Raw genomic sequence first — 11658 nt, forward strand, 5'->3', positions numbered from 1 at the left:
CTGTGGATTGCGTGACTGTAAGTGACCATCAGCAAAATATATTTGCAGTGAGGCTCAGTGTGTGCCTCCATGCTGTGCCACTCCATGGCTTGGTGAATGGGACTACGTGTGACACTGTGTGTGGCTACGTGACTCTGGCTGTGTGCCATGGCTGGGTGGGATGGGTGGGATAGGTGGGACAGTGTGAAAGACTGTGGGCCCGGCTCTGTGACTGCTCTTCCACGTGACCTTGAGCGGCAATGACCCTCACTTGCCGCTGGCCCCAGACTCTGGGTCTCAGCCCCAGAGCTCCCCCTCCTGCTCCCTGGCCCCGCCCTCTCCCACCACCCCAGGCTGTCAACTCCTCCAGAGCCCAGGAGAGGCAGTGGAGGCAGCGGCAGAGGCAGCAGCAGCCTGAGTGAGTGATCAAGGGAAGATCTGGGGACAGGTGAGGGCTTCCCCATCCCAGCTCGTTCCCCTGCCCCCATGTCCCACTCAAGTCCCCGGGGTCCCCTCTTTCTCTGTGTCTTAGCTCATGCTTTTGTCTCTTTGTCTCTCTGTGCCCTCATCCTTCCTTCCGTCTGCACGTCTCTTCATATCTCTGTTTAGCCTCTGGATGGCTCGGTTTCTCTACGTTTATCTCTCCTTGGATCATTTTCTGTGTCTCTCACCAGGTCTCTATCCCCTGTTTGTTTCCTAACCCACATTTTTGTCTGTCTTCTGCTCTCTGGTCTCTTGCTGTGTTATCTCATTCTGTTCAGTTTATGTATTTCTGTCTTAACCATTTCTGGGGCTCCCTCTGAGATCTTCCCCGCTTCCCCCTTTCTCCACATGGTGCTGTGGGGGAGTTACTGGGGTTAGACGGATTTTCAGGCATGTGGGCCCCTGCAAACCTAAGCCCAGAGTCTGGCTCCTCTCTAGTCCCTAGGGAGAGGGTTGTTCCATTGACTCTGGGCTTCATCCACAGCGGGCAAGTTTTTTTTTTTTTTTTTTTTTTTTTGATTTTATTTATTTATTTGAGAGAGAGAGAGAGAGAAACAGAGACAGAGACAGAGACAGAGCACAAATAGGGGGAGGGGCAGAGGGAGTGAAGCAGAGGCTGCTGAGCTCGGAGCCCGCCCGATGTGGCGCTTGATCTCAGGACTCTGGGATCTTGAACTGAGCAAAGGCAGACCCTTAATCTATTGAGCTTCCCAGGTGCCCCTACAGCGGTCAAGTTTTATAAGGTCGGGATCCTCCCGATCTGCCATTTGAAAACCCTCTGGGCTTGGAGAGTGGGAACTCCGACGGTTATTTCGAGCTCATGCCAGACAGTTTCTATGCCTTCCTCTCCAAGGCAGCCCCCAGATTCTCCAGAACCCCTAGGTCTAGACTCAGGGTGACATTAGCGCTTCCGCTGGGAGCAGCTCTAGGGCAACCGCGCCCTCAGCAAACACCCCCCTTCCACCGCTGCTGCCCCAGCAACAGTTGGGGGCGGGCCTAGGAATCACGTGCTGGATCTTGGCCTCGCCCACCCTCCTCCACCCCTCGAGTCATCACTTCTGGGGGCCTGGGGAGGGGGCCCCTGCCTCCTAGTCCGCTTGTTTGGTGGCGCTGGGGCTGGAGGCGGAGGTCAGAGGCTCCTGACTCTGCCTCCTGACCCTTCAGGCCGGACTGCCCCTACGCGACCAGGCCCTCGCCCCCCATGCCCTGCCGCCCTCGCAATGCCGATCTGTCCGCCTTGGCGGCTGCTACTGCTGCTCTCGTCGTGGAGGCCGCTGCTCGGGAGGGCGGAGGTGAGGACCCGAGGAGCCGCAGGAGTTCAAGGCTAGAAGGGAGGTCTAGGGACGGTTTTAAGTCTCCCCGCGCTGCAAGAGAGAGTTTTAAGACTGCCCCGCCTGTCTAGATTCAAGTTGTTTCCAGTCTCTTCTTTCCCCTTCAAATCCTCCTGATGATTTCCAGCCACTCCTTCCCCTAATTTTGCTGAAAGTTTTCAGCCCTCCACAGCAACTCCGCTGGTCTAGGCACCCCCCCAGACTTAGAAGAGATTTCTAAGCCACCCAAGACTCCCGGACAAAACAAGGCAACCTCTTCTAATACCTGTAGGGTGTCTCTAGCCCACTTGAGCCCTGCTGCCTGAGAGTGGGGATCGGTCGAGTGTGTGTGGGGTGTCCTCCCTGCTCTTTTTCCATAGACAGATTCTGTCGGTCAGACGGCGGGGGAGCTGTACCAGCGCTGGGAACGGTACCGCAGAGAGTGCCAGGAGACACTGGAAGCCGTGGACCCCCCAGCAGGTGTGACTGGGAGCGGGGACCGGGGATGCGGGAAGGACTAGGGCCGAGAGGAGTGTGCTTGAGTCGGGCTAGGGCTGACGGTTCAGGGGGGCCTGAAGGAAGTCTGGGGTAGGGGTGGGCTGGGTTAGAGCCGCCTGGGTGATGCTTGGCTTGGGTGGGAAGGGCCTAGACCTCAGTGCGCGGAGGGACGCAATTCCGACCAGTGGGAGAGGCCTGGGAAGAAGCTTGAAACGGGCGGGGCCTCGGGCGGGGCTGCATGAGGTGGGCGGGGCCCGAAGGGGGCGCGAGTGGGGCGGAGCCTGGGGTCTGGTGAGAGGGGCGGGGGCCGGGCCGGGCCACTCCAGGTGGGCGGGGCTAGGGAGGAGCTTGCTTGTGATCCGCGGAGAAGCGTTGGGTTATGTTCAGTCTGTCCCCCCGACGTCCGGCCTCCACGCCCACCCCAGACCTCGCCTGTAACGCGTCCTTCGATATGTACGTCTGCTGGGACTACGCTGCACCCAACGTCACCGCCCGTGCGTCCTGCCCCTGGTACCTGCCGTGGCACCGTCACGGTGAGGTGCCCCCTGGACCCCAGGCCCTTCCCTGACAAAATTAACTTCTAACCCTGCCCCAGACACCACTGCACCCCTCCCCAACCCCGCACTCCGAGTTCGCCTACACTTGATCTCCTGCTCCTCTCTGGCTGGGTGTCTCCGTCTGCCTGACCAACCCTGGCTCTGCCACTTAGTGCCCCTTCTCTCTCTATCTCTCTGAGGATCACGGAGTTCTTATTTTCTCTGGGCGTCTTGGTCTTTCCATCCTAACTGGCTATTTGGCCTGGAGCAATTTATTCAACTTCTTTATGCCTCAGCTCCTTTTTTTTTTTAAATAAAGATTTTATTTATTTATTTATTCATGAGAGACACAGAGAGAGAAAGGCAGAGACACAGGCAGAGGGAGAAGCAGGCTCCCCGGGACTCCAGGAACAGGCCCTGGGCTGAAGGAGGCGCTAAACCGCTGAGCCACCCGGGCTGCCCACCTTCTTTAAAAAAAAAAAAAAAAAAAAAAAAAAAAAAAAAAGGGATCCCTGGGTGGCGCAGCGGTTTAGCGCCTGCCTTTGGCCCAGGGCGCGATCCTGGAGACCCGGGATTGAATCCCACGTCGGGCTCCCGGTGCATGGAGCCTGCTTCTCCCTCTGCCTGTGTCTCTGCCTCTCTCTCTCTCTCTCTGTGACTATCATAAATAAATACAAAAAAAAAATTAAAAAAATTACCTATTTATTCATGAGAGACACACAGAGAGGCAGAGGAAGAAGTAGGCTCTGCAGAAGCCCTATATGGGACTCGATCCTTTGGCTCTGGGATTATGCCCTGGGCGGAAGGCAGATGCCCAACCGCTGAACCAGCAGGTGCCCCAGCTTCCTCTCTTGTAAGATGTGGTTGATAATAGTGTCATTTTCATAGGCTTGGTAGGAATATTAGTTTAATTAATATGCATAAGGGTGTATTATCATCACATCACTTTGGCTATCTCTGCCTTTGTCTTACTTTTATCTTTCTGTTTCAGTCTCTGTTTCTCTGTGCCTCTGACCCCTTCCTTTGTGTCCCCACAGTGGCTGCAGGCTTTGTCCTCCGCCAGTGTGGCAGTGATGGCCAATGGGGACCTTGGAGAGACCATTCTCAGTGTGAGAACCCAGAGAAGAATGGGGCTTTTCAGGTAAGAAGTGTTGAGGGATTCAGGTCAGAATGTGCAGGGAGAGATGAAAAGGCAGCTGCCTCAGGCTAAACTTGAAACCCCTTGTACTATTCAAAGACTCTAGGTTCCAAGTGATAGAAATCTAACTTTTTAAAAAATATTTTATTTATTTATTCATGAGAGACAGAGAGAGAAAGAGAGAGAGAGAGGCAGACACACAGGCAGAGGGAGAAGCAGGCTCCTTGCAGGGAGCCTGATGTGGGACTTGATCCCCGGTCTCTAGGACCATGCCCTGGGCCGAAGGTGGAGCTAAACTGCTGAGCTACGGAGGCTGCCTGATAGAAATCTAACTTAAATAAGTTGGAGAAAGAAAAGTGGAGGGATCCCTGGGTGGCGCAGCGGTTTGGCGCCTGCCTTTGGCCCAGGGCGCGATCCTGGAGATCCGGGATCGAGTCCCACATCGGGCTCCCGGTGCATGGAGCCTGCTTTGCTTCTCCCTCTGCCTGTGTCTCTGCCTCTCTCTCACTGTGTTCCTATCATAAATAAATAAATAAAAAAATTAAAAAAAAAGAAAAGTGGAGAAAGAAGAGAAACATATTGGCTTCTGTGATTGAAAAGTATAGGACAACAGCTTCAGGCATAGCTGGATCTAGTGCTCAAAAGATGTTGTTGGCAATCTTTTTGTCTCTCCTCACACCATGATTTTGCTTTCCTCTGTGCTGGTCTCATCTTTTCTGTGGGGTGGAAAAGTGTGGTCCTCTTAATTAGCACGAGGCTCACATACCATCAACCAAGCAAGACTGTGAGGAGACTGAACTTTGTTCTTAATAGCTCTAATGTAATGTCCAAGGATTGCCACTTTGGGTCATGCATCCACTCTGCATTAATCACTGTGTATGTGTGTGTGTGTCTGTGTGTGTAGGGGGTTATATAGAATGCTCTGATTGGCTGGTCACATGCTTAGCCCTGGAGTGAGAGGTGGAGTCGGCCCCACTCAAACAAGGTTGTTGGATTCCCAAGAGAAAACTGGGATGCTAGCCAGGAACAAAAAGCGGGGCCCCTTTCTGACCCTGGGGAAAACACTGAACTCTGTTCCTGTGTCCTCCTACCCTCCTGAACTCTCCTACCCCAACCTAGGATCAACGGCTGATTTTGGAGCGGCTGCAGGTCATGTACACCGTGGGCTACTCCCTGTCCCTGGCCACATTGCTGCTAGCCCTGCTCATCTTGAGTTTCTTCAGGTGGGACCTCTAGCCTTGAGTCACAGCAGAAGAGACTGGGTTCCAGTTTGCCTAGTAAGATGGGGTAGTCAGGCTCCCCTAGCAACAAGCATCCAATGGTGGTTCTGTGGGACAGGCTGGGAGGTGATTTGATTTAAGGGGCTCTGTGTGGCCAAGGACAGGTGTCCAGGGGTCCCCAGACTGTGCCCCAAATCCCTTAGGCGGCTGCGCTGCACTCGCAACTACATCCACATCAACCTGTTCACGTCTTTCATGCTGCGTGCGGCGGCCATCCTCACACGAGACCGTTTGCTACCTCCACCTGGCCCCTACCCTGGGGACCAGGGCCCCGTCCTGTGGAACCCGGTGAGCATCGCCCCTCTTTCTTAAATTGGGATTTTGCCTCCTCTGGTGGGGCCAAGAGATTCCCAATCCATTTACTACCTCCTACACTATCAACAGTTTATCTCTCTGGAGCTCTCCAAACACATTTGAAGAGGGGTCCTTCCAACTCAGCCTCCTCCTAGTCCACCCCATCACCTCCTTCCTCATTATCTCCCTGGACTTTTTCACCAACAGAGAGGGTCCCTCTGCTGGAGGTGGGGTGTGGCAGGATGGGAGAAACTAACCCGTGGGGGGTGGGGTTTGGTAGATACCAATCTGTTACTTGAGACAAAGGTGGAGAGGCTAGAGGCTGGGGGCCCAGGTGAGAAAAACTTTCCGTAGCGAGCTGGGTCATACCGATTGTGAAGAAGCTATGTGCTGGGGGAGTCCTGGTGCTGTCCCTGAGAGAGGCCATAGTTGGGGGGGAATTTGGGGTGGGGGGGAAACTGACAACAAGATGGGAAATACCAATTGTTAAAGTGGTAAGAGCTGGACAGCTCGTGTGGGTAGGGAAAGAGAATAGAAGAGAGAAATCTATCACAGACACCATCCTCTGGCGATGCAGAGCAGGAGGTAAATAGTCGAGGGCAGGAGATAGGGTGGAAGAATGACCAGGTGGATGGAGGAGGAAGGCTTGGGGACACCCCGGAGGCCCTGACTGCCCCCTCCCCCAGGCCCTAGCTGCCTGCCGTACGGCCCAGATCGTGACCCAGTACTGCGTGGGTGCCAATTACACGTGGCTGCTGGTGGAGGGTGTCTATCTGCACAGTCTCTTGGTGCTCGTGGGAGGTTCCGAGGGGGGCCACTTCCGCTGCTACCTGCTCCTCGGCTGGGGTGAGCCCCGACCCTGTCCCCTGCCCAACCTGGCACGTCTCCACTCCCCCAACTACCCTGCTGGTCTACCTCAGGGGTGCTCCTTCCTTCTCTGGGCTTTTGCCTCCCCATCCTGGCGGGGGAAATTCCGCGGGTCTTGGGCCTGGCGGGGCCCGTGCGCGCGCTGACAGCTGCGGCGGGGTGGGGGGCGGGGGTCGGGGTCTGCACAGGGGCCCCCGCGCTTTTCGTCATTCCTTGGGTGATCGTCAGGTACCTGTACGAGAACACGCAGTGAGTCTTGGGGTCTGGGGTGGGGCCTGGGAGGCGGGCGGAGTTCTGAGGGACTTGGGCGGGTTGTGATGGAAACGTGGGGAGGTTCGGAGGGCAGGTAGGGGCTGGGAGGGCGTGGATGGGTTTTAAAGGAACGGGGAGCTAGGAAAGGTGGTGTCCTGGAAGAGGGCGGGATGGGGGCGAGCCCTGGATCTTAGCCGGCGCGGCTTTAAAGGAACGGGGGTGTGGCGCTCAGGAAAGTGGGCGGAGCTGGCGAGAGAGGGTGCGTGACCCTGTGAGTCCTGGGGTTTTCTCTTAGTTCTACTCCCCCCCCCCCCCCCAGGTGCTGGGAGCGGAACGATGTCAAGGCCATTTGGTGGATCATACGCACCCCTATCCTCATGACCATCTTGGTACGGCCGACTCTGACGCCTCCTGGCCCTCTGGAACTTCCCACCCTGGGAAATGGGGGCCTACCCTCTGTCCCCAGGACGGGATTGGGCCGGCTCAGCCTCTATCTCTCCCTGCAGATTAATTTTCTCATCTTTATTCGCATTCTTGGCATCCTCGTGTCCAAGCTGAGGACGCGACAGATGCGCTGCCCGGACTACCGGCTGAGGTGAGGGAGCAGGACGGGCATGGAGGGAGCGGGGCGGGGTGCGAGACAGAGGACCTGGGGCAGGGGGACCACTGCCACCCTCTACCTCCAGGCTGGCTCGCTCCACACTGACGCTGGTGCCCCTGCTGGGCGTCCACGAGGTGGTGTTTGCTCCGGTGACAGAGGAACAGGCCCGGGGTGCCCTCCGCTTCACCAAGCTCGGCTTTGAGATCTTCCTCAGCTCATTCCAGGTGCTAAGGCGATAAGTCGGGGTGCCGGGGTTACACCCCTGGTCCTAGGGCCCTCCTCCCCAGAGGAGCATGGGGGCTGCAATCGTCCACTGATGCAGCCACCCAATAGGGTGTAAACATGTTCACAAGTTCATTCATATATTCTGGGCAAAATACTGAGCTAGCTCTGTCCAGAGCTGGGGAGGTAGGAAGGACCAAGAGAACAAAGCAGGTAGCCTTAGCAGTACTGCCTCCTAGAGACGATGGAGGGCATTGCAGCCCAGGCAAGGACAGGACCAACTTTGCAGCTCTGTGGCCTTCACCTAGGGTCTAAGTCTAGGGTGAGGTAAATGAGGTGCCTGAAGCACAAAATGTAAGGAGGCACCAAAATTCAAGGCCAACAACCCTGTGCTTGCCTACCTAACCCTAGTTGCCATGCTGCTTTTCCTTGCTGGGCCTCAGTTTCCTCATCTCTAAGTGGAAACAATACTGATCTCACCTCACAAGGCTCATTCATTCATTAAATTCAGGAAAAATTTACTGAACACTTACTGTGTACCAAGCACTTTTCCGGGCCAAGAACCAAATGGTCCCTACCCTCTATTAGGAGAGACAGATTGCTAAACATTCTATGTAAATAAAATATCCAGAATGTCAGATGGAGAGATATTCCTAGAAGTGGGGGTGGGGGGAAGCAAGAAAATAGAGAAGCAGACAAAATATGGGGTTATAGACAGTGGGTGAGGGCCTCACCGAGAAGATGGCCCCTAACGTGGAAGAGAGTACCTTTCCCGATGGAAGAAGGGCAACATGCCTGAAGTGGTGGGAGCTACAGGGAGCAGGGGGAGACATGACAGTGAGGTAACATACCCGGGGAGATCCCTGGGCCAAGTGAGTACCTTGGCTTTTCCTTGAGTGATTCAGGAGCCACGGGAGCAGAGGGAGGTGATCAGAGGTAGATTTTAACAGGATCATGAAAATGAATAATAAGATTTGTAAGATCTTAACATAAGTAATTCATTGTATTAGTTTACCAATTTATTTATTTATTTTTTAAAAGATTTTATTTATCCATTCATGAGACACACACACACAGAGGGAGAGAGAGGCAGAGACACAGGTAGAGGGAGAAGCAGGTTCCATGCAAGGAGCCTGATGCGGGACTCGATCCCGGGACTCCAGGATCACACCCCGGGCTGCAGGCGGCGCCAAACTGCTGCGCCACTGGGGCTGCCCTAGTTTACCAATTTATTTGTAGTTATATATTACATATATATTTTAAAGATTTTATTTATTTATTCATGAGACAGAGAAAGAGGCACAGATATAGGCAGAGGAAGAAGCAGGCTCCCCAAGGGGAGCCTGATGTGAGACTCGATCCTGGCCCAGCACCCCAGGATCATGACCTGAGCCAAAGGCAGATGCTCAACCACTGAGCCACCCAGGTGTCCCTATATATTTTATATTTAAAGTTTATATGCAAAATGTATAAACTTATATAAAGATAATTCTTAAGTAAAATTAATTTATTAATAATATGTAATATATATAATAAAAAGTTATATCAAGCTTAAGAAAAAGGTTTAACACTGTGTGCTGGGCACTCCAGCTTCTTGCATAGGATTATCTTAATTCTGACAACCAGCACTATAATATGACCCCATCTTACAGATGAAGAAATGGAGGCACAAAGGGGTTAAGCACTTGCCCAAGTGGGTCAGAAAATGGGGAAGCCGTTATCATAATAAGGTGGCCTACCTCGGAGGTTCCCTTTTAATTAACCCCCTTCTTGCTCAACAAACTGAGGCAGGCAAAGGGGAGCCTGGAGCTTGAGGGTGACTGATATGGCCTAGGACCAGGGTAGTGGCAGCCTAGGTGGCCTGGGACCAGGTAAGGGTCCGAGCTCATACAGGGGGTGTCTGTGATCCTGCCCCCACTTGTGATTTAACCCCTTGCGTCCTCCGGCAGGGCTTCCTGGTCAGCGTCCTGTACTGCTTCATCAACAAGGAGGTAGGGACGGCCTCGGCTCGCCGCCCGCGCCCTCTGGCGGCCGCACAGGGAATGGCCGGGAACGCAGTGAATGTTCTGAGCGCCGTCGCATTGCAGGTACAGTCGGAGATCCGCCGCTGCTGGCACCGCTGCCGCCTGCGCCACAGCCTTGGGGAGGAGCAGCGCCAGCCACCGGAGCGCGCCTCCAGGACCCTGCCCTTGGACTCAGGCCCCTGCCGGGTCGCCGCTGACGGTGCCCGGTCCTTGGGGACCCTGCCGGGGTCTGGGGATGAGGCCAGCCGGGTCTTGGAAAGCTACTGCTAGGCAGTGGAGATCCTGTGTCCGTTATTAGCACGTATTCATTGAGCACCTGCCGTGTACCAGGCCCAGTGTGGAGGGCGCTAGAGAAATTGGGGTGTGGTGGGAGGGGGAAAACAGAAGACAAAGTCCCTGTTCTTCTAGAGTTCACAGTTCACAACTGAGGGGGGTGAGCAGCAAAGACAGAACAAGTTATACATACACTGTGGAACTGGCTAAAGAAGAACAATTAAAGGGAGCCTAGGGTGGCAGGAGGGCATCTCCAAGGAGGTGACACTTAAGCCATACCTGCAAGAGGTGAAGGAGACTGCTTTGGGAAGAGGATTCTAGGCAGAAGCAGCAGCATCCGCAAAGGCCTTGAGGCAAGAAAGAGCTCAGCCATGCATGAGGAACAGACAGGTGGCCTGCATGGCTGGAGTGGGATGAATCTGGGCCAAGAGATGTGGGGAGAGAGAAGCAGGCAAGGGCATTGAAGATTCCTAGCAGCAGCGTCTCCTGGGCTAATGTTTTTTTTCTTTTTTCTTTTTTCTTTTTTTTCTTTTTTCTGGGCTAATGTTTTAAGCAGATCCTCTGTCTGCTATGTGAGGGAACAGATTATTAGGGGCAGGAGTGGCAGCTTCAGAAGCATGTGAAGTAGTTGGGCTCTGGCACTATTTTAAAGGTAGAGCTGAGGATTTGCTGATGTTTTGCATGAGGGAAGTGCAGCAAGAGAAGTCAAAGAAGACTCCTAGGTTTGGGATGGTGGAGAGAGAGGGAGATGACGTTCAGTGGGGGTTGAGCCAAGAGTGTTCTTTGGACATGCTGGGCTGGGAAAAATGCCCTGGAGCTCACAGGACAGGTGAGAGATGGAAAGAGAAATGTGAGCAGCACTGGGGGCCAGAAAGGACTTCGTGTGCAGACTAAACATGAGCCATTCAAGGCAGGCCTCAGAGCTGCAACTAGGACAGACCACTGCTGGCTGCGGGTATGGACGCACCTCTCCACCCTCCTGGACAGCCCTTGGAGACTGGGAGAAATAGGGAGAAACCAACAGCCTGTGTCCGGACCACCTGTACACACATAAGACCCTCACTCCTAAATCCTTCCCCCACTTAGAACTGCACTTAGATTTAGTTAGTACCTGGATGTTATTTCCCTTGGGGTCCCCAGTCCCCTGGACAGATGTGCCCCACAGCAGCTTAACGGAGTCCTTCTTCATAGGTTTGGGGTGTGTGTGTGTGTGGTGCTAAGGTAGGGGCCTTGTAAATAAAGCATGAGAAATAGCTGTACTTTTTTGCGTATGAGAGGTGGGTTGATCTTCTCCCCTAGGTCATCAAGAGAAATGAGGGGTGGGCTGTGTGCTTGTGGTAGCCTTGCAACCCCTTCAGTCATGTGTTGCCACAAGAACAGGGACATTACACCACCACTGTCCCCCATGCCTAAGAGAAATCCTGATTGGGACTGTTCATGTGATTTCCTTATACTTTACTATTTTCAATGTATACAATTAAAATATTGTGTGTGTGCCAAACAATTCTGAGGGCTGCTTCTCTAAAAGATAGTATAGGAATAGTAAGGCTGCAGAAACCAGCCTGGTTCAAACTTCACTTGGCTACTTATTCACTGGGTGACTTGGGAAACATTCCCAGCCTGTGCCTCGGTTTCCACTTCTGGCAAGCGAGTAGTGATGGTACCTATATTCTACGGTTGCCTGAGATTCCAGTGAGTTATTCTTAGGATACTTCCTGGTGCACAGTGCATGCTTTTCCTGCATTCTGTTTTTGTTTTCACCCAATGACAACTAGGCAGGGGTGGGTGAAGATGTGAGGAAATTCAGACTGATGCCAGGCAGGGTGCCTGAGGCTGGAACTTTGCTGCCAGGTTGCAGGGCAGGGAAACCAAATCCCATTTCCTGGGGGAGGATAAGTCAA

General features: G+C 53.8%; 1 protein-coding gene across 3 annotated transcripts; it reads left to right on the top strand.

Annotated features, from left to right (window-relative positions):
* Positions 1–355: 355 nt before the first annotated feature.
* Positions 356–11261, top strand: GIPR (gastric inhibitory polypeptide receptor). Of its 3 annotated transcripts, XM_072755113.1 has the most exons (14): positions 356–427; positions 1627–1754; positions 2153–2252; positions 2696–2803; positions 3844–3947; positions 5064–5167; positions 5368–5512; positions 6205–6364; positions 6574–6634; positions 6957–7026; positions 7144–7232; positions 7324–7462; positions 9410–9451; positions 9548–11261. In XM_072755113.1, exons 2-14 carry the CDS (start codon positions 1683–1685, stop codon positions 9752–9754), a joined length of 1401 nt encoding a protein of 466 aa, XP_072611214.1. In that variant the 5' UTR covers positions 356–427; positions 1627–1682; the 3' UTR covers positions 9755–11261. The 3 variants fall into 3 exon arrangements, with proteins under 3 accessions (XP_072611214.1, XP_072611212.1, XP_025869487.1); XM_072755111.1 differs by having other exon boundaries at positions 9410–11261; XM_026013702.2 differs by lacking the exon at positions 356–427 and having other exon boundaries at positions 1504–1754.
* The last annotated feature ends 397 nt before the right edge of the window (positions 11262–11658 follow it).

Source organism: Vulpes vulpes, chromosome 1 (genome assembly GCF_048418805.1).
Source record: "Vulpes vulpes isolate BD-2025 chromosome 1, VulVul3, whole genome shotgun sequence".
In the NCBI taxonomy this organism is placed as follows: Eukaryota; Metazoa; Chordata; class Mammalia; order Carnivora; family Canidae; genus Vulpes; species Vulpes vulpes.

Coding starts and splice junctions, on each gene's coding strand:
- GIPR (XM_072755111.1), top strand. CDS start 1,683: ATGCCGATCTGTCCGCCTTGGCGGCTGCTACTGCTGCTCTCGTCGTGG. Junction 5,168..5,367: donor CTCATCTTGAGTTTCTTCAG/GTGGGACCTCTA, acceptor CAAATCCCTTAG/GCGGCTGCGCTGCACTCGCA. Junction 6,635..6,956: donor TACCTGTACGAGAACACGCA/GTGAGTCTTGGG, acceptor CCCCCCCCCCAG/GTGCTGGGAGCGGAACGATG.